This window comes from Amblyomma maculatum, chromosome 2 (genome assembly GCF_055883805.1).
Source record: "Amblyomma maculatum isolate TAMU_Amacu chromosome 2, ASM5588380v1, whole genome shotgun sequence".
Lineage (NCBI taxonomy): Eukaryota > Metazoa > Arthropoda > Arachnida > Ixodida > Ixodidae > Amblyomma > Amblyomma maculatum.
This window is the reverse complement of record NC_139345.1, coordinates 143,871,096-143,897,376: the sequence shown is the minus strand read 5'-3', so window position 1 is coordinate 143,897,376 and position 26,281 is coordinate 143,871,096. Positions and strand designations below refer to the sequence as shown.

Below are 26,281 nucleotides of genomic sequence, written 5' to 3'. Positions count from 1 at the left end.
AAAGTCAGCGACGCTTTAGTAGCCCTACTAAATGCAGTGCTGGAATGCAAAGGGATACCTAGATCGTTTTCAAGAGGGCGTGTAACCCTCCTACCTAAACCCAGCGCAGATCCTGCAAAACCAGCATCATGGAGACCAATAACTCTTTTGAATGCAGATTACAAAATATTTGCAGCCCTACTCGTCCAGCGTCTTAAAGGACTATTAAGTAAAATAGTTAGTCCTCTCCAGACCTGTTCCATTCCTGGAAGGAGCATATTTTCCTCTCTCAACCTTACTCGAGACATAATACAATACACGAAAGCGCGGGCAGCACCAGGTCTTCTGGTTGCTTTAGATCAGGCGAAAGCTTTTGACCGCCTCGAACATCAATACCTTTTCGAAGTTTTGCGTTGTTATAATTTTCCCAAAGAGTTCACCCAAGTTCTTGAACTGTTGTATTCAAATATGACTGGGGAATTGTTGAACGGCAACGTAACACCAACATTTAATGTCACAAGAGGGGTCCGGCAAGGATGCCCTCTTTCCCCTGTACTGTTCGTGTTGGCAATTGACCCATTGTTAAGGCGTTGGCACAACAATACAACAATAAGGGGCCTCCCAATGCCAGGTTTCAGCCGCGTTAAAGTCTCAGCTTACGCGGATGATGTTACCCTTTTCCTAGAAGATGTGGAAAGCCTTGCAGGTGTCTTTACAACTTGCAATGTTTACTCCACTTTGTCGGGTGCCAGAGTGAACATCGATAAGTGCGAAGCACTAAATTTGGGAAATAACGACATCGCTTTACCAGGTGGAATCAGACAAGTGGATCACATGCGTATATTGGGCGCTATTTTTTGCGCCGCACATGTGGAAAGATATTGTGAGCGGGATACGACGATAGACTGAAGCTGTGTCGGCAGGATCCTTGTCTTTGGAAGAAAGAGCTTATCTAATTAAGAACGTAATGTGTAGCAAGCTCTGGTTTGCAGCACGAGTGGCCCTACCACCGTCATCAACGGTACGCACAGTAAACACTCTCATCTTCTCTTAGTTCTGGCTTGGGAAATCGCAGTACGTAGCACAAACATCCCTCCGTCTTCCTAAGGCAAAGGGAGGCTGGAGCCTACCTTGCGTCGTCACTTTCTGCAGAATTCTCTGTACAAAGTGCACTTGTGATCTTCTAGAAGACGAATCTTATCAAGGAAGGGTATTATTATTGTACTGGTTAGGCCACTACAAGCGCACTCTGGTGCCTCGAGGTCTAGGTAACTTAGCACCAACAGCTGTTGTGCCAGCGCCCCAGTATGCTGCAGCGGCACGTATGTATGCACAACTTGAAGCGCTTCCGAATGTGTTGTGGCGCTCAGCACCAGTATCCAAGGTGTGTGAAACCATGTGTATGTCGGCCCCGCCTTTGAACTCTTTGCCAAGTCGGACACACAATTGGAAACCTGTTTCTTCGCATGACTTGCCATCGACTGTCAGAGATGTCTACTGGCAGTACTAGTGGGGCATCTTGCCAACCAGGGACAGGCTGAATAGATGGGGCATGGTGCCAAATAATAAATGCATAAACTGTGCTCAAGTAGAGACTAATAATCATCCTATAAAAGTATGTGTAGTCGCGTCTACTATGTGGAAGTTTGTTGGGAAGGTTTTCGGTGTGCTTCCTACACATGCCCCGAGACAGCGGAATAAATTTGAATACTTGGTGTACTATACAGTGATGTATGTACTGTGGCACTTCCGTAATGTGTCCGAGAGGTCGAGAAGACGAAACAGAGCAATGTTTCCTAGGTTGCGCAAATTGCGTACAATCATACATGCTCATTTAGAGGAACGGCTGTTTGTTTTGGGGGAACAAGAATTCCTCCGCCAATGGTCAACACGGTATTTTCATGTATCTAAAAACAGAGTGCTTTTAACTGTTTGAAGGTCGTTTTGATGTAACATAACGGCTAGCTCGGACCTACACTAGCAGTTGTGTAACCTATATGGTTAGGTCTCTTTTGTTGTCTGTCGTAACGTTTGGGTATGTGCAAAGTGATTATTTGCTCATTTGGTTGTCAGTTGTTAACAATATTCATGCTTACAGCCAATTTTGATTTGGAGGGTGTTGTCCTCTTGTTGTCATCCAGCATCCTGTCATGTTTTCACATTATTGCATTGATCCCACGTCATGGTGTTGATGGGTCTGATTTGTACTGCTGTACTTGACATGTCATCTTCGGGTGTAATAAAACATTTTCTTTCGCCTTATAGGGACTTTTGTTTGGGACGGTGGGACAGCGCTAGTCACCCGTCACATTCTACACCTTTCGATGAGCAGCGCAGGCCTTGGTGCTGTGCTGTGCATCCCGACAGTGGCTCGAGTACTCGCGTTAAAGCTGATGGAGAGGCTATTAACGGACGAGTCTTACCCTGGTCGCTCGCTCATCCTGTGCTGGATGAGCACGGTGCGTCGTGTTCTTACACCCGAACATTACCTCGGTCCACAGGCGGACAGACCTCTGCCTTTTTACCGCGAGGTTGCCGAGACAAAGTCGACTCTCGATGCAGACCTGTCAGATGTTAATGAAGGCGATCTACCATCCATACGCATCAGCGAACTAGTTGCCGTTCGTGGGCTTTCAGCTGATGAGCAACGAGAGACCGCTTTCCCCAAATGGCGAGCGTGAGCAGCTTGTCAGCTGCCAAATGAAGTGCGAGCTTTTGACTGACTTAGGCGCTGGGGCATCCTCCCCACGAGACAGCCCCTTGCCATATGGCGTATTGTACCCAGTGACCAGTGTGCCAACCGCGGTGCTCCTGAGAGCCTCTCGCATGTATTTTTTTTTTTTTTCGAGTGTGTAGTTGCGAGAACAATGCGGCGGCTCGCATATAGGATGTTTAACGTCCGTATGAACCCCGACGTCAGGCGCCGGCGCCACCCTTTCGAACATCTTGCGTTCACTGTGGTTCTGTTTGTGTTGTGGCGTCACAGGTGCCTCGCTGAGGCGCGCGCATTCCTGCCCGCACAATGTACCCAGCCTTGCCGAGACTGCGCCTCGTCATCTGGAAGTGTCTGTCTGTCCAGTTAGAAACGGACAGCGAGGCGCGGTTTCTGCGGCGTTGGCACACGCTCTTTTATGTTGTACGGGAGAGCAGACTTGAAATGTCTGTCGTACTTTATTAGAACCCCGCCCCCCCACCCCTTCTATTGTTTCCCTCTCTAGAGAATCATGTATTTGAGTTTATTTAGTGTTTTGTATAGTGCTATTGGTCTGTGAGTAATGTGCGTTTTTGTATGTATGTATGTATGTATGTATGTATGTATGTATGTATGTATGTATGTATGTATGTATGTATGTATGTATGTATGTATGTATGTATGTATGTATGTATGTATGTATGTATGTATGTATGTATGTATGTATGTATCCTATTGCAAAAACCAGCGTCTTCCAGTGCGAAACCACTCATGTTTTTGCGCTGGTTTCGCACTGGATCTGCTGGAGGTCTGTGATATTCATTGGAGCAGCGACGGGAACACACTGGTTGCACTAGTACGATGGGAGAAAAACGCTGGGATTAGCGTTTTGACGCTGGGTGTGTCGCTGGCATCCGCGATGCACTGGGAGAAGCGCTGAATGTGCGCTGGGACCGGTTAGCATCCCTCAGGGGCCAACATGGCAACAGTGTACTCACAATCGACCATCGGGGCGCATATGAAAAACATAGTTCAAGTAAGCGCTTTTTGCTGCGAAGTCGCTGCGCACCTGTAAGAAAACAAAGTATCATTTTTCTAGCGTTTCCATGTTTCTATAGGTCGTTTCGAACGTTTCGAAAGAGACCACGATCGCCGCGCCTCTGATATCTCATGACACACTAACGATTTCGTACAATTAATACTGGAACTGAATAATGTGGGCTACCATGAATATCAAACATCACAGCTGATCTTGAGGGCATTCTAACACAATGATTACTGCCAAAATGTCCAATGCGGGCTCAATCGCAGGCTCCAAACAAGGCCTACGCATTAGCGAGCGTGGCCTGCATCACGGCCCAGTATAAACAGCAAAAAGAAAAAATAAAGCAAGGAAGAGAGTAGTTTACCGAGCGCTGGGCTCATGAGATAAAAAAAAAAAAACATACAGCGCTTGTAATGCATGATATTTCGCGTTTCTCAAGCTTAATTGAGCTCCTTGCTCTGCATATAAACCCATCGCATCGCTTTCCGAAATATTTACATACAAATAAGATTTAGTTAACAGTAAAATAGTGTCGTCGGGGCTGCGCTTGCCAGTACTGAAGCTTGATCGAAATTTTTTCCTTGAAGGTTCGTACTACAGCTCCGTGTTCAGCGAAAATTACGCCCACAGTAGTAGAGTACCACCGAAGAGCCGGCGCTGGTGAATTTGCCAGCGATGCCAAAATCGACATGTTAAAATGATTCCAGTGCACACAATAGGACACATAGGCATCCAGAACATTAGTTGCAAGTCGTGAGAGCAGGCAGCAAGCTCCAATGGTAAAGAAGTTGTCATTGTTAGAGCGGCTGCAATGGGCCTGTACGCTTCGAAACATCAAGTCTCAACCTATGATGCGATCATGACATAACATGCAAAAGTGTTTCAAAGATTCCCGGTGTAGAAAGCTACGGAGTAAGAGGTACCGAGTTCGAAGCGCTCTAGCGCTGCAGTTTTCTTTTTTGCCTAGTTTACTATTTTTTAGCTTTTTTTTTAAATGTAGTTAAGGTGCTTCGTTACTTTTTAGCTTTTACTTTTTATCCGAGAAACACTTCGCGAGAGTAGCTTCATACTCCTCCAAAAAACCATCTGACCCGAAGGCATGGAGACCGCCATCTCCTTACTCAACTCCGACTATAAGATATTTTCTGCAAACTAGCGCATCAATAGCATTTCTACCGAAATTAATCAGTAATGTTCAAACATGTCGTGCTCCAGACCACGCAATATTTTTTTCTTTGGCTCTAACCCGTGATCTGTTTATGTTTGCTACACGTACACAAATTTCCGGCACTTTTGCATCCCTAGACCAGGAAAGCTCATTATATAGTGTAGACAGAGAATATCTATTAGCTGTTCCTAAATGTTCTGGCTTTCCGGCGCGTCTGACAGAGGTTCTTCGAATGCTATACACTGGTTTAGAAGCTTGTCTGTTAGTCAACGGCCAGTGCACTTATCCGATAGCTGTCACTTGTGGAATACGGCCAGGATTCCCACTCTCATCTGTCCTCGTCGTGCTTTGCATAGAGCCTTTACTGCAGCAGTTCCAAAACTGTAGATCTATACGTGGTTTCACTCTCCCAGGTCAGGGTGAGGTGGGAATTTCAGCATATGCTGACGACATTTCTCTGTTCATAGGAACACTGACAGTTATAGGGCATTTTTGCGTCTTTTCTACACATATATCTGCTGGTCAAGTGCACTCCTCAATCCAGAAAAAAGCTAAACACTGCGTTTCGGAGCTTTCAACGAAGGTTTTCTTGATGGCGTCGTCTGTGTCTATGGTGTGAAAGTACTATAGTGTTACACTCTTGGCGTCTAGTGAGGTAGCTCGCATCACTTAGAAAGAAATAAAACCCAAAGCTGGGAAACGAATCGAGGTAGCCAGGACATTCCACCTACATTTTTCTGAGCGGCATGCATACCTAATCAAGAGCAGTATTGCTGCGCCCCCTTTTACGTAACCAAAGTACTCGTCCTCCTCGCAGAGTTCTGCAGCGGCTAGCTACTGCTTGTGTGTCGTTCATTTAGAACGAGAAGACTGAGAATGTTTCGGGGGTTGTTGTCCGCTTACCAACAGACCGCATTCTAGACTTTGAAATAATGTGCCGAGTGTTGGCCCTAGGAACCACTCAGGGCATCATCGCGGATGTAGCATACCGTGGCAAAGAACTTATTGAGTATCTAATGGGGACCTCTCGCCGTCTGTTTGGAATGGCGCCAGTACGGAGCCGGTGGCTGTGAGACCACCAATGTTTTACATCTGTGAAATTGCTGAACCTACTCTGACACACCACCAAACTGTCACCTTAAGGAGATGGCCCCCACAGACATATGTGAATGCATGACAATTGAAAGTCTGGACGACGATCAGCGAAGGAAGGCTTATAGAAGAAAGCGGAGGCCGTTGATTACTGCCGCCCTCCTCGCTGGTGTCCGCGATTTCATTTTGTTAAAAGAATGACAGGCACTACCAACAGCTGACCGCCTTGCGGCGTGTGACGTGGCGCCATCCGCTCATGCCCGCTGTGTGGTCAAACAGAAACTCTGAATGATGTCTTGCGCGAATGTTGTGTGGCACGCACGTTCTGGCACCTAGTGCCACGCATGTTTCATGCCAGAAGACAATGGCAGGGTCGCCACAAAGATAGTTTCATAGAGCTTGTCATGTGCATAGGCATGCATTTGCTTTGGAAGCGGAGGAGCCTGGCTATTTTGCGGGGACGCCCGCAAAAAGCCATGTTTCCAAAGCTCTATAGGCTAAAATCAATGCTCTGTACACATTTAAATGAGGAATTGACAACAATGGGAAGGGGGGGGGGGGGGGGGGGGGGACTTCCTCCGACGATTTTCTACAAGGTTTATTCTTGTTATAAACGACACAGCAACCGTGCCCATCCTTCCGCACTAGGAAGGTAGGCAAGTGTTTTTGAATGGCATGATTTCCGATTCCAGAGAGTAAGGCTACACAAGTGTTATTATTGCAGAGAGCCTATATGACACGTATAATACACTCTACGTCTGTCAGGTGTCTCATCACGTACCCGAAGGCGTTGCGTCTAGCACGAGGTAAAAAAAAAAGAAAAAAAAAAAAAAGCTCAGAAAAGGCTTCCACATAGTACGTTCCGTCGGTTTTCAAGGAAGACGGGGAGGCGCGACATCGAGCACGTGTTCTGGAACTTTTTCTCCTATCTTTTCTCCACCTGACAATTCGACACCGGTCCGGAGTACACTTCGCGGATTACAGAGTCCGGTCGGTTCTCCCGCGACTCGCCAGTGAGAACGCGCAGTCGATATTTGCCCAGCTACCGCAGGTGAAGTGTGGGATACCATATGCGGCATGAAAGGTGCACGTGCTTCTCCGGGATCAGATGGCATGCCTGTCGGATTTTACCGCGCCACTTGGCAACAGATACAAAAGCCCATCATGGAGTTTATCAACTCTGCTCTCAACGGAGAATTCGTGCCAATTTCTTTTGGTAAAGGCCGCATTGCGCTGCTGCCCAAGCCGGGAGCAGATGTGCGGTACTCCTCGAATTGGCGTCCATTACCTTTCTGTATACAGATTATAGGATCCTGACAGCTTTACTCGTAAAGCGCATTAACCCTTTTCTCCCAAAGCCTATAAGCCCATTCCAATCGTTGTCAGTTCCTGGCCGCTCCATTTTCGTCCCTCTCACACTTGTTCGTGACCTCGTAGCACACACTGATGCTCGCGCGGCTACAGGCATCATATAGTTAACCTTTACTAGGAAAAAGCCTTCGACTGGTTGGAGCAACAATACCTGATGACGCTTCTGGGAGGTTACAACTTCCCACGCACCTTCGCGGAACTTCTCAGTTGTATTTATAGACGCACCACAGCTGATATCCTCCCCAGTGGGGTGACAACGACTCGCTTTTAGTGACCTGGGGTGTGCGGCAGAGCTACCCACTCTCGCCAGTATTCTTCGCGCTGGCCATTTGTCTGTTGCTGGGACGCGTGGAAGGCGCGAGTTTGGTGCGCGGTCTTCTGATACCGGGCTCGGCGCAGACCAAGCTCATATCTTACGCAGATGACGTCATGCTTCTACTGCGCGACGCAGATAGCTTGATGGGTGTTATAAGGATAAGGAACGTTATAAGGATAAGGGTTAGGAGCCTCCGACGCCTATCCGCTAGCCGGCCGCTCGGGTTCCCCCTCCTCCCCTTGCTCGCTGACTTGGTCCACCTCTGTTGTGTGTGAAGTCCCTCATTGTGTGCGTCCGGCGGCGACACCCCGCGGCGAAAGAATGGCCATTGCCGGAGCGCTGAGTTTTTTGTGTCGAGGTGTGCGACTCGGGCGGAGACAAGCTATCGGGCCTCGCGAATTAACCCTTCGGATTCTGAGAATTGAAGTGTTTTATGGCCCTTCGAAAATGCGCCGCGCGGAGATGCCCCAGAAGCGGAGACGGGAGGTGGACCGCTACTGCCCCTCAACGCACGTGTGGCTCCCGCTGTGATTGCCTTTTCGTATCGGTCCGCGGGGCTGTAGCCATGGGTTTAGACACTCGACGGTTTCGAGGGAAGGCTTGGTACGGGAAAATAAAAAATAGTTTCGTTAGCTCCGGCAACCTTTCGGTTTTCTCCAAAATCCTCAGATTGGCTATCAGGAATGGGACCGTGATTGATGCGTACACTGTGAAAAATATTAGTTGAAAAATACAGAAATCTGCCATAAATTTTCGGTTTTGCTGTTTTAAATTTTTTATGTCATCTTACAGCTTTTTTTTTTTTGTTTACAACTTATAGGAATGTTTTGTAAATTGGCAAACATTTTCTGTTATACGGAGTTCTTTTTTTTTTTGCTTTTTTTTTCTGTCGCAGTGAAAACTAAGGATCCCAATATATCTTTTTTTACTCGTCTTTCGTTTCACGTTTTGTGTCTGTAACAACAACAAAATTGCGTTAAGCGCCATTTTTCTTTAATGAACACCATTTCTAAAGCGAAATCCCTGCCAACTCCATCTCATAAATATCTCGTGGCGCTGGCAATACCCGATGAAACCCATCAAGTTGGCCGCGCAGCAGTCGTTGCCTAACCACCGAATGGAGGCAAGTGAAAAGTACCTAACAGATATACTACTATAGCAGGGAGCCAACCAACAACGGACCTCAATGTGGCGCCACTATTTATATTCTTTCGTATCGAAATTGTTACGCATGCGTTCTTCGGACTTGGCCTTCGTGGTTGTCATAACATTTCACTTTCCATTCAACATTAACCTACTATTCATGCAAAAAAGAGTTTGCGGTAGAAAATAGAACAGACGACGGATTGTTTGCCTTCCAATTGAGGTTTCGGCTGAAAAACAGAAAATTGTTTTGTTTTTGTTCTTGTTTTTCTGAACGTATTTCGGTAAATGAAGTAGAACAGATATTCTCTGTATGGAGACAGAAATTTTCATTAAAAATACCTGTAATTTTACACACATTTTTTTACAGTGTAGGAGCTATAGGTGCCCCAAAAACAGGGGATGTTTTGGCCCGAAATGGGGAGAGTGCGCCTGGTCTCGGCCGCCTCTGGGCTGTCATCTTTTGTAACCGCCTTTTAAAAATCTGCCCTGTATTTGGGCTTGTCTATAAACGGTCTTTATATTCAAGAGTTATTCAACTTACAACGAGTCAACTGTCATTTGTAGGTCAACGCCCAGACTCGGTGCCGGACCAACTAGCCTGCGTCGAACATGTTTAAATATTAGGCGTCACGTTCTCAGGACGCGGTATTTCGCCATGCACGTGGCAAAACAATGTAGCCACTATAGAACAGCAGGTAGCCGCGGTCAGAGCGAGGCCCCTTCTACTGCGGGAGCTGGCTTATTTAGGTGTTCTTTACAATAAGTTATGGTTCGTGGCCCGTATCGCTGTGGCGCCCTCTTCGGTGTTCCGAACTCTGAATTCGTTTATATTTTGTTGGTTTAGGGATCACAAGACTGAGCTTGTATCTCGTGTCCATCTCCGCCGTTCGCGAGACCAGGGTGGGTGACGCATGCCCTTCCTTGTAACATTTTGTCGCCTGCTATGCACAAAATGGGTGCACACGCTCATAAGCCAGATAGACGACGTGGGCCTACCCCTTGTTTTATACAGGCTCGGTAGTCTCGGCAACAGTAGATCTGCAGAGGCTCCCATGCTATTCTGAGTTGCGCTGTAAGAATTCCCACTCAGTCAGAGGAAGACTTCCCTAATGAGGATTGGAAAGGCATGACTGAGTCGCGATTGTGCAAGGCACTCTCGATCGCTTAGCGCGCTCCCACCTAGCCCTCACGAGTCACAAAGTTGTCATTCCTGTTCAACATGAAAGGATGGTCACAGTTCCGTGCTGACCGATGTGGTAAAAGATCTCCGCTGGCGCATCGCGTGGGGAGTCCTTCCCACAAAAGTCCGCCTGAGAAGCTGGAAGGTTGTACAGGGTGACAGATGTGTCCACCGTGGCCAGCCATGAGGCAACCAAGCATGTACTGGAAGAATGCGTAGTGGCGCGCACGCTCCACCACTTGGCTACGCGGTAGTCCTCTGTGCCCTTGTCGAGAGTAGCCACACCACAGGGAGCATCTGAGCGAATCCTAAGTTGACGATCGCGTTCGATCTTTGGGAGAACCTGAACGTTGCTACACTGGTGCATACACAGCTTCGACGCATGCAACCCCTCATGACCAAGCTAGCGGTGTTAATGCGGTGCTTTCTTGATGTACAACTTATTGTTCTTGTTGAGGATGCCTTTCGTAAGGGGTCAACGCGCCACATACATATTAGACAGGAGAGAGCGACCCACCAATGGACCGCACGGTAGGCAAACTATCGCATCCAAGTGGGGAAGATCGCAAGCCCACAGTAACATACGCGACCTATGCGGTTTGTGCGTACTTGAATTGTTTTTATGTCTTGAAACTATTGTGACATTTCCTTAGTTCGAATGTGTTTCTGGCCCGTGTGTACTGCTGGGAACATGGAATCCCGACAGAGCACTGGCTGGTCACCTCTGAAGATTGCACCAGATTTTGTCTTGTGTGTGTGTGTGCGTGCGTGCGTGTTTGTTTATTTGTTTGTTGTTGTTGTTTTTTGGCGCATAAGCAACTAAGGCTATCATGCGCCAAGAGCAAGGTTATTTTTGTGTGTGAAATAAAGGGGGAAAACTCGTGTGTTCTAACCAGAGTTTGTTTAGAAAGTCTCCTTTTACGAAACTGGTTGTGTTGGTTTTTATGGCGCATAAGCTGCTAATGCAATGATGTGGAAAGCTTCAGGTTTTAATTTGTTTACTGATGCACACTTGATTTATTCTACAGTTTGCATAAGACATTTGCTTCTTTTAGAAAACTGAAAACACAAGACAAATCTACAAGTCCATCTTCGCCTAAAATCAGTTTTGGGTGAAAAGGAATGTGTTGTTTGTAAAATGGGGTAAAATATTTTTTCCTTAGTGTTTCGAGACCTGTGCATGATTGTAAGACGTGGTTAATAGATAGTTGTTCTCCACATTTTTCGCATTTAGATTTGTCTCTTTTTGTCAGTAGAAAATTGTGTGTCAGGTGTGTATGTCCAATACGGATCGCGGCATAGTATTATTTCTATGAAACGTTCATGATACCGGCACGGCATCCATTCTCCCAAAATGGGCTTTACTAAGTGTGGTTTGTTATCCACTTTACTATTCCAGGAAGACTGCCATTTTTCTTTTAGTTTGTGATGTACAAATTTCATACATTCTTTATAGGGTATGTTTACACTCTTCATTGGCTTGTCACGGGCTTTAGCAGCACATGTGTCTGCTCTCTCGTTGCCTTTAATGCCCATGTGACTCGGGATCCAACAAAATTTTATGTTATATCCTCGAGCAATGGCTGTTTTTATATTTTGTCCGCCGCACCTCTGCCGTGGCAGAGGTGCGGCGGTTGACGCTGGAGAAGCCGCTGGCAAGGCGGCGCGTCGAGGGCCGTGAGCACAAGGCGGGAATGCTGGCAAAGCAGCGGGGGAACCGCAGGAGCGGCAGGGGACGCGGGTGCGTCAGGGCCCGCGGACCGTGAAGTCCGCGGGAGACTGGCAGTGGCCAGCAGGGATTCGCCCACGGAGGAGCTGCAGTGGGCCGCCGCAGTAGCCATGAGCCCGGTCCAACGCAGGGGCGCGCCGCAAACGTGGAGGCAACGAGGGGTGTGCCTCGGGGAAATCCAGGTCACCGGCACAGCACTGGGTCGACGCCTCGAGGGCGGAAGGGGCGCACTGTGAGGGTCCGGTGATCCTGGAGCCGGTTGCAGCACTGGGTCGCACCTCTCACGCAGCAGCTACGAGGTGCGCGAAGGAAGTCACGGGTCCGGGGCACCACGGCAGCAGGAAGGTTGGCAGAAGCAAGCGAGATGGGGACGATGGCCCAAGGAATGTGCACCAGCGGGCTGGAGCAGGGAGGACTGAACCCCCGAAGAGGGCGAGCAGGACGCACGAATACGTGAGGGACGGTCAAGGCTGACGAGAGCGTTGCGAGAGCGGGAACGCACGAGCTCGCCGGAGCTAGCGCCGCACGCAACCGCTCTCGCCGAGCTCTGAGAGGCGACTGACGCGGAACGCGCCTAGTCGAAGGGGAGAGAAAGACGCGTGTGAAAAATTTCGAGAGCACGGCAGAATCTGCTTTGCAGACATGCATTGACGCCCCCTCGATATACCCTCGACACTTGCCTCCCCTCTTTGAGTCTCTTCATCCCTCTTTGCCTCCCCTTGCCTCTTTTTTTTTTTTTTCTCCTCATCTCTCTTGATTCTATTTATCACTCTTGTTCAACGTTCTGTGCTACGTTCTCCGCACCAAAGCTTCCGTCAAGCCTTGCCAAGGTGTGCGTTCGTTGGAATTGGTTGGTTGGTTCACAGGAAGGGAAAGGCGCAGTATCTGTCACACTTGCTCTGTGGACACCTGAACCGCGCCGTAATGGAAGGGAGGAAGGTGGGAGTGAAGTGGAAAGAGAGAAAGGGGAGCCGTAGTGGAGGGCTACGGAGTAATTTCGACCACCTGGGGATCTTTAACGTGCGCTGACATCGCACAGCACACGGACGCCACTTCGTTTCGCCTCCATCGAACGTGTCGAATTTAAGAGAAAGAGAGAGAGAGAATAGACTTTATTTATATAAAGCAATTGCGCGGGTGGTTCACCCAGGCCCCAGTAGGATACGAGATGAACAATGAAGAGATAATTAAATAATGGAAAAAGGTTGGCTGATTTCGTTGTTGTATGACCCGATACGCAGAAATCATGCACGTATGATGTAGTTTGGGTTTTGGTTTAAAATTTAAGAAAACACAACTTGCAATGTTTTATTGAAACATCAAGCATATTTTTGTGACAAATTGGTTGAAGTATATAATAATTTTATAAAATAAAATAGTTAGGATACTTAAACTTTTCTCGCTGCCAGAGGATCTTGCTCTAAGCACCAGGCGGCGCTATTTTCAAAATGGCGCTCTTGTAAACATTAGTAGATGCTACAACAACGTGAGTATTGCAGCTTAACTGCGCAGTGCGCTTATTTTTATGCAAATTATTTACTCTCAAGTCTCCTATTGCACTGAACATTCGTAAACATTCCTGATTTGTCTGGCACGTTTGCTGTTTTTCCCGGGTGGGGATGTCCTTTATGTGTATTGTTAAACCGAAACTGCCTTCCGTTCGTGACAGTCAAATCAATTTAATTTAAAACCGGCCTGCGCAAATTTTAATACACCGTGAACTTGAAAAGTGAATGCAGAATTCATTTATTAGTTCTGTGCACACTATGGAAACAATTTTTCACTCCACGTCCAACGCAGCTGTTCGAAGCGAGGAGAATAAAAATTATTTCCGGGCAAGAGGCAAACGCAAAATTCTGCACATTCGTTGTCAACGCTCATGGAGCGAACAAAATTATTCGCTGAAATCTGCGGTCTCCTGCTACTGGAACGCGGCGAAGATGGTCGCAGCGAGAGCATGCAAATTTGTCGTCCCGCGAAGAGGCCTTCGCAGGCTTACGCGATCCTTCGGAGTATTACGGCGATGAAGAAATTCCTCTTTTCCCGTCGTGGCGAGTACGTCTGCGCCGCTGCTCCGGTGCTGCTGCCGGATTCGCGTTGCATCACGGTGGATCTGGAGCGAAGGCGCACGGACGAACTGGTGGAGACGTTTGTGCGAAACGCGCGGGCTGCAATCGACGCCTTGTCGCAGCAAAGGAGCGACAACTTGCGGAGCCTACAGGCCTGTGAGCATCGCAGGAATGTCCGCATGTTGCTTAGAGATTACCTCTCAGAGACGTGCCAGATCTACGCCGAGATGAAGGCTGTCTACATAAAGCGCGTGTGCGACCGACATAGATGGGGCAGGCTCGGTTCACCGTACCGCAGATTGGGTCCTGGTAGTGCTGGCAGTTCGTCGGGTTTCGTATCTGCTCCCTTGATGAACGGCCTCCGACAATTTCACCGGTTTTCGAATGCGGCCTCCAAGATGGTTTCAGTTGGGAGCTGGTTCCAGTCGACGGACGATAGTGAGGGCCAGCGAGAGTCGACCAACTTTGATTTGAGCTTGAGTTACGACGAATGCGTCCTGTTCGAGGAAGAAAGCAAGGTTCTCATGGACCGTCTTAACAGCCCACAAGAAGCCGTGCGGCACATCGAGACGCAACTGATTGACATCTACTACTTGCAGAGAGTACTTACGGGTCACATCCTCGAGCAGGAAGACGATGTTGAAAGGATGGCCACGGCGACCCGCCTGGCCAGTGCACACTTGGCGGCTGCGACGAGGGTGCTGGAGGACAATGTTGTGCACCGGACTTCTTTTGGATACTGGCCTGCGGGCCTCATATTTTGGCTTTCCCTCGTTTTGCTCTTTCTTCACTGGCTGACACCATAGACAGGAGTTCAGATTGGAAAGAGGGGAGGGGATTAGGAAGAGAAAGAATCAGCAAGTCTATGGCCTGCGTGCACGCCCCTTCTTGTAATGCTTTTATTCAAAAAATAAGGCTTTAAAAATGCAGGATGTGATAATAGGGCTGTAGGATTATTTTATGAGCATAATATGCCCTGCATGTGTGTGTTGTCATACTGCTAACCCTCTAGTGAAGGTGTTACAGGGGATACTGCAATCGACACCATTATGTGTACAAATCGCAAAAAGAAAGAAAGAAAAAAAGCAGTAGAGGAACATTTCAGATGAATTGAAGCTTGCCTGTGATAGATTACCTTGTTTTAACAGCAAAGACACAACTCTAACTGAAAACTGCTTTTAAAAGGTATAAAGGGCAAGAAGATAACATACCTTGCCATCAATAATGTGAATAAACGGTCCATCATCACAGTCTTTTGAATGCATACACTGCCTTTCACTTCAAAATTGTGATCTGCATCAAGTGGCAAGGAAAATTCTAAGTGCCATTTCCTCAGCAATAACTGTCTTTTGCTGCAAGGAATACATCCACATGCAGAAACAGTCATAGCTTTTCAATTTATGCGATAATCAGATGGAGTGCCTTTTTTAACATTGAATGTTTAAAAAGTATGAACCAGTCACTCTGATGGTGTTAAATATATGAACAAGACTTGGCAGCCTTTGTGGTAATTTTATCAATATAGTTACACGTAAATGCGCTCTCTACAGTACTTTTGTATTTATCATAGCATACACTGATGGAGCCATTTCTACTCATGTTTGACCCACTGCAGTCGGTTGGTGGCTTTGGCATTCGGCTGCTGACCTCACTGTTGTGGTTTCGATCCTGGCAGTAGCAGACATATTTGTGTAAAGAAGAAATGTAAAAGTGCCCCCTTGATGTGCAGTACTATTGCATGTTAACAAACTTTGGGGGGTGTAAATTAATCTGGAGCCCTCTACTACAGTGTTCCTCATAACCAGCGCTTCCCTTCAGGACATTAAGCCACACAATTTGAAATCTTACTCAGGTTTACAGCTTAAGTTATAGCTTGTTAAAGCAGAAATATAGCAGAAGAAAACATGTCATCAGTTCCCAAGGTTTTTTGTAGAGTTTTTCAATAGATTTATCTGCAGCAAGTTAACACCATTAGATAATGACATTGAAGCAACATGACTGACCTTGTTTAAGAACAGTTTTTCAGTGGTGGCATCCTTTTGAATCCACCCTCAAATTCATTTCCTAATATTCATTGGTAGTGTTATCTGCACGCACTGAAAGTAAATGCTTGCTTTACAGTCATATGTGAAATAACTAGTAAAATTGAATGCATTAGATAAGGCTCATATCCTCACCAGCTTTCACCTGGAAACTTTATTGAAGGTACTCATTCTGAATATTACAGTTGCCGACATGTCGGTAAAAATGCTTGTCCAGTGTGTGTGTGTTCTATTTTTTGTATAGGTTCTGTTTACTCATATATAATCTCGGGCATGCTTTAGAAATCACCTTTGATCCACTCACCAAAGAGTTTTATGTGCACTAGAAATAGTGCAGTACAAACTTTAGCCAGTTCATCTTGAAGAAGTATTACACAGCCAACTGTGTAAATCTGACAAAAAGAATTCTAGCTTCTCGTCCAGGATGTCAAAATTCTTTAGGCAAGTTTCTTTTACAGCTTAAAAACATTTGCCTAACATTGCGTTCCCGTAGCTCTTTTCACATCACAGCTAGTCAAGCATTGTTTCACGGAATGTAAATAAATTACATCTAGCACCTAACCTAACACATTGAGATTCATTTCTTAAAAAACGATTCGGGAACCGGAACACAGTTCCAATAATAGCGCTGCTTGACTGTGATGGATTGTAATTAAAAGCCCTAACAAAAATGTGAACCTATTTTCTTCTAGTTAAGATGTTTTGCCCAGCGTGTTGATTGTGCTTGCCTAGTAATACATGACATATAATTGCGTGTTATTGCTATTTCCTGTGAGTTTAATGTTCTTCGGAGGATGCAATGCCTCATTGCGGTTTCAGAGCTTTTTTTTTTTTCTTGTCCTAGTACTGACCACGCGTTTAACGCGTTTGAATTGTGGTGCTGGCGAAGACTCTTGAGAGTTCCTTGGACTGCCAGAAGATCAAATCAGTCGATATTGTCGACCGTAAACCCTGACTGCTCATGGGAGGGTCAAATTCTAAAGTTAAAGCTCAGCTACTTTGGTCATCTGATGAGAAGAGAGGAGTCGCTGGAGAAAGATTTGATGTTGGGAAAGGTTGAGGGTCGCCGGAGAAGGGGTAGGCAGCGAACGCGATGGTTAGATGGCATCCTCGAGGCACTGCAGATGAAGTTATGTGATGTTAGGAAGATAGTGAGAGACCGGAAAGTGTGGCGTGACATGGTCCATAGGGTCACGAAGAGTCGGACACGACTGAACGACTGAACTGAACTGAACTGAAGTACTGACCACACTCCTTGCTTTTTTAACATATTTTGTTAACTAATGCCCACTATGAAAAACCTAGTGAAGGATTTTTGTTAGTAAATAGATATGTTTATAATCATATATATGAGCCACTTAATAGGACTATACTACTTCTGGAAGTTTTGATGCTTTGCAGCACAAGGAAGCCAGCCATGTAGTTGATGCTTTGACAATTGCTAAGAGCCCTGGCATATACCTGAGCAACTGTTCTGGATAGATGCAAACCATTTTGGAACTACTGAGAGCTTTGAATGTTTCATTGAAATATTTTGCACCTTTGTTGAAAAAGACCAGGCTAAGGTATGAGAGGAACTTTGAACTGCCGTAGGCTAGTATCATTGTTGGTTTGATGCGTTGCATGACGACAGCTTTGCTTTTGGTGCAAATGGTGCTGTGTGGAACTGATGTTGTCCACTATTAAGAAGTAGTGTTACTGTCGTCCTGGTACTGTTGTGCTTGCAAAGTTATGCTAATACAAGGTTGTCTCATGGTAATACAGTGAAATGCACTTATAACAATACCGCTTTAATGATATATTAGATAACAATGGACAGTCGTAGCGCCATCAACTTTGCCCTAAGGAAAAACAATCCGCATCAAACAATGCTGTAATGGTAAATTATTGGTTGTAACAATGAATTTGGGTCCTGAGTGCAAACACTAGCAGGAAAAAAAAAAAAAAAAAACTCACGAACACTGCAACCTTGCCAGCCAAACCACATCATGAAGTCCTAAAGATGATCAAGTCTCTGTAGGCCATCATTTGTGCTAAAACCTTTCACTCAGCTTTGTGCAGCAGTTGAATGCCCTGCAGAGAGATGCCAGCAATATTGGCGAGAAACAGTCAAAGTAAGTTTAAGCTGATGATTACATATTTTTGCCTGCAAATAAGTAAAAAGTGCAAGCTACGTTCTCTTAAATAAAATTTCTCAAGTTTCTCATGCTTTCTTTGTTGTTTTGACTTAGCCCAGCTATAACAATTATTGGCTATAACAGTGATATTTTCGTGGCACTTCAATATTGTTATATAAGTGGGTTTGACTGTATTACTGTTCAGCATAAATGCCGTGCAAAAAGCTGTTTTTTCACATGACAGTTTCATCTTTTCCACCAGAAAGCCTCTTAAAATGTGACAAAAATGAACCTTGTAGTAGCGATTTCGTCAGGTAAGTTTGTGCAGTTGTTGTGTAGGGATGCTTGCTGTGAAGAAATGTATTGCAGTAGGAAAGACACACATGAGTTACTGTGATGTTAAAGCAGATGTGTGAGTTGCAAACGGCATGGTCTGCTTGTGACCTTGATAGCATTGGTGTGCTTGGGATGCTGTGGCTCTGCAGATGGAGTATGCTGTGCCCAAGTATCCGGGTGTTGGGGAAGCAGGCCTGGAGCAGTTTCCTGGTGCCTTGGCCCATGGCCAGGACTACAGCTTTTTGCAGAACATCCTGGTGGATGGTGGCAGCCAGTTTGGTGTGTCAGCACTGGCCTTCGACTCACAGGAGGAGCTCCTCTGGATGGGAAATCAAGGGGTGCGTGGGTGTTTCCTTTCTGACTAACAACTTGTGCGGGGTGCCTTATGCAAATCTTGCCACTTAGACCGGTCTGCCTGTTCTTGCCTTGTTGATAAACGTAAACAAAAAATTACGAGGGACTTTAGCTACTAAGAAGTAGTGAAAGGCGATAGCCTGAGTGCCGCATTATGCTATGGAACTGGTGCTAATTAGTAAATATTTAGCTAATTAGTCATTAAATAAATAAATAATGAGTTATCTAATTAGTTATCAATCGGTAGTTAATTGGTAATTGATCATTGATTGACATATGACCATATAGCACGCATTTGCTCATACTGTGGTGGTGCTTTGTGATTGGTCGAGACCTCTATGAAGTCATCCTGTCTCGACCAATCAAAACGCCGCAAAAGCGGGACACATTTTGTCCACGGCAGCATGAGTCATTAAAGGCTTTCGCCTTCATACCAAATGGTATTGTTGGTAAGTAAGCAGAGGGAACTTTGGCTTGTGGTGACTGGTGGCAATTTGATGACTGTGTGCCTCCTGGAATTTTTACATGCTTGCTGTTGGAGATGCAAGGAGGAGGGAGAAAAGTATCCTATAATGCAACCTAATTACATGGAGACTGTACAGGTACGATGCAGGAATAGTCATTCAGTGAAGCAAAGGCAAAAATATGGTCAGCAGAGATAATTTGGTTGCAACCATGCTGCCCTAGGCAATATACCAGAGGGTAGTATGCTGTTGGACTTAACTAATACTCTGACCCCCTCCGCCTCACCAGAAAAAAAAAAGAGCATTAATAATCTATACTCTGTTCTGTATATCTTTCAAGAAAAAAAAAAAGTGAAGAAGCATTGATTCAGGAATATGGGATTTTTCGCTCTTTTGTACTCGGTAAGAAATGAAATTTCATGGCATACAAAATGCAAATGCTCCTTTGATTCTTTTCATTTCTTAATTTCAGAAATGAAATTTACATCTAGCACATCGCCATTTACACTGAGGAAACTAGGGATGCATTGCCTTTAATTCTCGTAATGAATAAAAATTTATTATTATTCCAGCAGTGAGTTAAAACTTTGAGAAACTACAGAAAATTGCATACGAGTGTTACTTTATTTCCAATGGCTCCTAATGTTGCAACATGCTTGTGTATGGGCTACTTATCATACGCCTTAAGATTAATGCCTATTTTTTATCTACCTAGGGTCATGTGACATCATACTACACTTCAGAGCTGCAGAAGTACACGTCATTCCAAGTTCATGCAACCAATGAAGTGCGTCAGTTGCTAACCATTGACGCAGGAGTGTTGTCTCTTACTTGCAACACTCTGCGACTCAACAATCGTAGAGGACTCATTGCTTTCCATCATAGGTGGGTACCACACTTGTGCTGCTCTGTGCATTCAAGCCGTAGCTTGAAGTGTCTGTGGAGAGGTATTGTGTATAGTTTGTATTCCATTGTTGGAATCTTACTGTGCTGTCCAAAAACTTACAACAGTCCAGAAATGTGTTGCATTTTATTCATTGCTAATCATTAGGCTGATTATAGTATTTTGGGAATTCTGTTACTACTATACTACTAAATCCACATCAGGGGTTCAGTTGTCATGTGAATTCACTAGAGATGTTAAAGTTCGGTTTATTCCAGTTTGAACAGCTGCAGTGAGGTTTTACACTTGCAGGAAGTATCAGTAGAATGAAGTCACCGCATCATCTTGGTATTCTGTGGTTATAGTAGTATGTGGTTGTTTTATTATGTATCCGAAAGGAAGGAAAAGGTGTTTGCCAGCCCCAGTATCTGCTATCTGATATCTGAAGCACCTGAACTGGGGCAGCAGAAATAGAGGGATAGTGATGATGTGGTAGACGAAATCAAAGAGGTGAGCGATAGGGAGAAAGGACAGGGTAGGTAAAAATGTAAAAAAAAATGGTGTGACAGCTGACTTTGATTCATTGTTACAGTGTGTGTAAATTCTACCGTCACTTCTCGAGCCATACTCATGAAACAGAAACTCATCAGACCACCACTGTTGCAATCTTTAAGTTTGTGTGCCAAGCATGTTGTCAGCAGCTGAAGATTGCATCATGCATCACTCCTGCTTTGTTGCGTTTTGCACAGTATGGGTATGGGCTACCATAATGACAGCCCTGCAAAGAGCTGGAGAAAACTGTGCTGGGCACTTGATTCGGGAGATGCTCCCTCTTGGGGAGCATAGACTGCTCTGGTGTCTCTCATGATTTCAGTTTCTGCCTTGCTTTTTGGGATGTATGGGATTCAATTCTCAGGTCTGCTGGGTATCCGCCTAGTTTTCTATTTGGCAGAGACTTATCCCTAGCTTGGTACTCGCCTTCTCTCGCATGAAATCTTTGGGGAAATGGGTTTTCAGTCTGCATGAGTTGGCTCCGACTCATGCGGACCAAAAACAGCTTAGTCCTGGTGGTCTTTGATCAAAACTGCCCTTCAAGTCATTGCCATTGTCATCCCTTAGGGAGCAAGATTGTCTTCCCCGCAATGTGTAAATTGCAACTCCTGGCTCTGTGCAGCTCTGAAGAATTGGAGGACATGCACTGCATGGCCGTGTCACCCTCTGGCTCACTGCTGATGGGCGGCAACCAGACGACGCTGATTGAGCTGGACTTGGCCACGGGTGAGCAGAAGATGGTTGCTGACGTGGGCGACAATGGCTGTGCTGTCATAAGGCGGCACCCACGCTTCATTTGCTGTGCTGACTTTACGGGCAAGGTGCGGCATGCTTTCTGCAGTACATTTGGCTGTTTTTCAGGAAGGTTATGGCCATTTTGAAGGAATGACTCATCAAGGAGCCATAGCCTGTAGTGTGCTTTGACAGCCAATTTTCACCTGTACCTTCAGCATACTCGGAGTGCAGTACTGACATTGTCAGAAGATGTGGACCACTGCATAAATGCTGAGCACTATGTTACTTTTTTAGCCACCTTGTTTTTTTTTTACCTCGTATTGCCGCATGTGGTATGGATTTTTGAATAATTCTTACCTTTTCTGGCAAGTGTCTGACTAAAAGGTGCCATAAACTGAAGCTTACTATTAAATTGGGTCCTCTGTGTCAAATATGAGCCCAAACAAGTGAACGGTTACGCCAAGGTATTTTCTTTTCGATTTTCTTTAATCGATGCAACATTCAGCAGAGTAGCTGCAGGCAATTCTGGTGGAACTGTAATGACATGCCTGTGGCTCTAATGGTCAAGAAACTGAGAACCGCAGCCATTTTTGGTACATAAATCTTCAAAGCACCTGAGGTTCCACAGTAACCATGTTCTGTGACTTGGCGAAACTCCTGGACAGTTGTGCAGTGGTCGAAAAATTTTGTTAATTAAGCATTGTTTCATTGGACTAGGACTAAGCTTGCATAGCTTGTATGAGCTAGAGCACATACTGTAACATTTTACAGGTTTAATGTTTAAAGTGTATTACTTATTTCAGAAGATATTTCAAAATATGGCTCATAAAATGTGCTTTTTTTGTTTAGTATCTCCTACCCACGACCTACTGTATAATGGGCGACCTGCGCGTGCGCCGCCTCCCCAGCGCCGGAGGTTTGCTTTTGCTTGTGCTGTTTTTTTTAGTTCTCTAAAACGTCACTGTTGAGAGTGGCGCTGTAACTCACCCCCACGACGAGACGCGTCGACTGGCTACGGAGCGTGAAGATTGAACACGAGTGGGCCGTAGATATACGGGATGGAGCGGCCGCAAAGCTCGATGCCGGCGAGTTTATTTTAAGTAGGCACTAAATAACTTAACCAGAGGCAGTTTTGACGTGCCCTGTGCCTGTGGGTTGCGGTGGATGCCTACGCGTTTGCGGCATCATTATGCGCACTATGGTCTACTGTTGCGTGCCACTCTGCAAGTCGAGCGGGCGAACATCGACAGGGACCTTACAGAGGTACGAAATCAGTGGCTCAAGAACATCTCGCGGCAAGCCAAACTTAAGCTATGAAGCTGCACCAGCTTTTAAACATGCCTATAAGATAGCCTTACTCGAGCATTCCGGGCGACGGCGTCCGTTGTAATAGCGAGATCATTTTAGAAGGAAAGGGTTGCGATCATCAGCTGATGCTGTAAAAGTAGAGTTTCCGTTGCATTCAGTGATGTCTGCAAAGTACATTTCTGTTATGGCACTACTTGCTTTTCAGTGTCAGGGAAACAGCCCTGGATTCCAAGCGACAGGAGCACGGTGTGTAGCCTGCATTTTAAGCAGGAGGACCAACAATTTTGCGAACGGAAAAGTGGCATATTTATACGTGCAGCTCAAGCAAGACACTTATCGCCAAATAACCGCTGAGAACCCAACACGAGGAAGCCAGGCGGCAACATCAGGATACCAGACAAGATATTTCTAACCCAAGCAGATAAACTAATAGAAACGGAAAAAAAAAAAATCGAAACGGAAGGCAGGCCAACTCTTCGCAAAATCAGTGTGGACCATTCGTAGCAACAGCTAAGCAAGACATGAGAAGCAAACCAGTTCAGACCCTAAAAAATGAAAAAAAAAAAAAAAAGCCCCGAGGAGGAGGAGGAGGAAAAACTTTATTTAGCCCTATATTATTTGGTGGCTTTTGGACGTCTTCAGAGATGTCTGCTTGTTGTATCCACCTCGAGAAAACAATTAGCAAAAGCAGAGTAAAAAAGGTGAAGCAAAAGCAGTCAGAATCTAGAGAAAACTTAACCAACAACGAAAGACGAACGTAGCAAAAGCAAAGTCAAACAAAAGAGGCAAAAGCAGTCAGAAATCTAAACCAACAACAAAACATGATCTTAGCAAAAGCAGAATCAAACAAAGTACGCAAAATCGGTCAAACTTAAAACAACAATAGCAAAAGACGCTCGTAGCAAAGGCAGAGTCAAACGACACGTCAAACGACACCTAACCAAACAACAGAAGCTAGGTCGCTAAAAAATTCAGGGCTTAAAAGTCGGTCAGTATATAACGTGACGTTATGTGGTTAGGTGTGCTGGTAATTCATTTCTTCGTTCGTTTGACTCTGCCTTTGCTACGAGCGTCTTGTTATTGTTTAGGTTTGATTGATTTTGCTCCTTTTGTTTGACTCTGGTTTTGCTTTTTGTTGTTGTGTTTAGGTTTCTGACTGCTTTTGCTTCCCTTTTTGACTATATTGCTTTTGCTACGATTTTTTTTTTTTTTTTTAAGGTTTTCTGACTGCTTTGCTTCATTTGTTTGACTCTGCTTGAGCTACGAGTGTTCTTGTTGGTTTAGGTTTCTGACTGCTTTTGCTTTTTTTTGTTTGACTCGCTACGATCGATCGTCTTTTTTTTTTTTTTTCGTTGTTGTTGGTTTAAGTTTTTGTCTGCATGCTTTTGCGTCTTTTTTGTTTGACTCTGCTTTTGCTACGATCGTCTTCTAATTGTTGGGGGTGGTTTAGGTTTCTGACTGCTTTTGCCTCTTTGTTTGACTCTGCTTTTGTTGTCGGTTTAGGGTTTTTTAGGCTTCTGACTGCTTTTGCTTCACCTTTTTGACTCTGCTTTTGCTACTGTTTTCTCGTTGTTTTTTTTATTTTTCATTTTTTAGGATCCGGACTGCTTTGCTTCTTACTCTGCTGTTGCTACGAGTGGTCCACACTGCTTTTGCAAGAGTTGGCCTGCCTTCCGTTTCGAATTTTTTGCCTTTTCTGTTAGTTTATCTGCTGGGGTTAGAGATACCTGACGTTGCCGTGTTGGGTTCGCAGCGATTATATTAGGCGACGAGTCTCGTGCTTAAGCTGTACGTATACATGCCACTTTTCCGTTGAATAAATTGTTGGTAGTGTGCGGATGTGGTGTCCCTTTCTTGTCCAGTGTGTTGCGCCGCCGTTCATTTTCACTACAGTTAATGTTCACAAGCTTATTATGCGCATGACAAGAAACGGAAGGGGGAAACGCCGAGCACGCATATTCGGCAAATATTTAATTGCACTGGACACAGCCTGCCTGCGCAGATATCAAATACGGAGGAACGAACGTGCACGGGAGGGAGACTGGCAGTCTGCTCCAACTGGGGCTACTACGCACACCAACTGAAACAACGCAACCGCGTCCGTCGAAAGGACGACGACGGCTGCTTCGAAGATGTTTCCGCGGCTCTTACTCCTAATATTGCCACTCTCATTTCACTGGCCCACGCCTTTATCTTACCGCAGCTATCGCTCATGAGAAATAATGGTTCCACAAATCCTCCCGCGGAACTCTGCGCCGCTCGCTTGCAGGCACAGCCGGAGCGCGTGAAACGCTGCTCTGGGGGTGAGCTTTGGCGGCATCTACTGGCTGTTTCGGTCCCTACTCAGCGGTCACGTGGCATTTCTTCGGCCGCGCGCTCCCGTAGAGAGTGGCGCGATGCGCAGGTCGCCCATTATACAGTAGGTCGTGCTGCTACCCTTATTTCTGCAAGAATCGATAACTTTCGCAAAGTCTTTTTCTCACTCGCACATCTTCGCTTTCTTCCTCATTGTTACTTGTCACTATTCAGTTAGGAAACTAACTACCTGATTTAGTTGTTGCCATGATTAATTCTGGGAAATCTTACTCTGCAGTTGCTGACCTTTCCAGTTGTTTTTAATTATCTTTTTTGTGATTTGCCCTTACGTTGTTGCTGCTTTGTTGTCTGTGATAAATGACCTTCTTGAATTTTTCTAATTGTTGTTTCATAGCCATACTTTTTGCTTCCTGAGAACTGTGTGACATTGGGCAGTGTTTGTGGGCTGTCTCCTGTGTTTTATATTGTCCCGCTCATGAACTGGTCTTTTGGATCTTGATGGCAAAATAACATGGCGATGATATTAACGGCTACGGAAAGGCAAGATTCTGGCTTCAGTGTGAGGCTTGTGCTCATTATTTAATGCAGAGTGGCTAAGATAGAACTGTCAGTGTATATAAACTTATGCTTGCTCTTTTTTCACAAATTTTTTGCTTTCCTGTAAGTTAAATTATTAACACTCTACAGCACATGTATTGTGGCTTTTGATTTGACTCATTCAAAGCTTTTTTTCTTCATGTGTTCTTACTGTGCCTTTCAGGTCACCCTGAGGGACTCCTCCAGCTTTAAGGTTGAATACACATTAGAGTCACTTTCAGAGACCAGCGTGCTCTCTGACTTTGATGTGCTCGGCAACATGGTCGTCACCTGTGGCTTTACGAGCAGGCAAGTGGACGAGACACAGCATAGTCATTCATTTATCTCTGCACTCTTGAGGGCAATGGGCATGCCAGCCTGCTGTATAGCAGATTGGTAAGTAGAACCCCTCTGTAGTAAACTCTGATATAGTAAACTAAAGCTGAAGTTCCTGTTCACCTTCCATAGACGACTGTTCATTTTTCCGCCTTTATGATAACATTTTTTGGCAAAAATTAGTTATAGTAAAAGGCGTCTGGCCACGGCGATGACTTCCCACGAAATGACATTGGCGCATGCCTGCTACCTAGAATCGCAAGGCATTTAAAAAAATAAAAATCACCATGTGTTACTTTAAATGGCTTTACCACTTGGCTTGTAGCGCTCAGGAGAAGTCAACTTTATGTAGGCCTTGCAGCTGTGAGGGAAAGCATGCAGGGCATAGGAAAAAAAAAATCGAAGCTGCCTGCAAACGTGGAAAGAAAGCGGCGCGGTCTGTTCAGAAAGAAAAGAAGAGTAATAATCCAGTAAG

General features: G+C 45.5%; 2 protein-coding genes across 4 annotated transcripts in view; both read left to right on the top strand.

The window, feature by feature from the left end:
• Positions 1-13,161: 13,161 nt before the first annotated feature.
• The window catches only part of PAN2 (PAN2-PAN3 deadenylation complex catalytic subunit PAN2), a 78,206-nt gene continuing 65,086 nt past the window's right edge, over positions 13,162-26,281 (top strand). Inside the window, exons 1-5 of one of the 3 annotated variants that reach the window (XM_084595369.1) lie at positions 13,162-13,204; positions 18,432-18,620; positions 19,816-19,985; positions 21,158-21,356; positions 25,655-25,779. In XM_084595369.1, the coding sequence (XP_084451495.1) occupies positions 18,432-18,620; positions 19,816-19,985; positions 21,158-21,356; positions 25,655-25,779 (683 nt within the window). In that variant the 5' untranslated portion in view covers positions 13,162-13,204. Of the gene's footprint in view, positions 13,310-18,431; positions 18,621-19,815; positions 19,986-21,157; positions 21,357-25,654; positions 25,780-26,281 lie in introns of those variants that run through there. The other 2 variants (XM_084595368.1, XM_084595370.1) reach the window with 2 other exon arrangements.
• On the top strand, positions 13,336-16,502 carry LOC146200107 (syntaxin-18-like). Its single transcript, XM_084595371.1, has one exon. The coding sequence runs from the start codon at positions 13,598-13,600 to the stop codon at positions 14,591-14,593; it is 996 nt and encodes a 331-aa protein (XP_084451497.1). The 5' UTR covers positions 13,336-13,597; the 3' UTR covers positions 14,594-16,502.

Coding starts and splice junctions, on each gene's coding strand:
- LOC146200107 (XM_084595371.1), top strand. CDS start 13,598: ATGGAGCGAACAAAATTATTCGCTGAAATCTGCGGTCTCCTGCTACTG.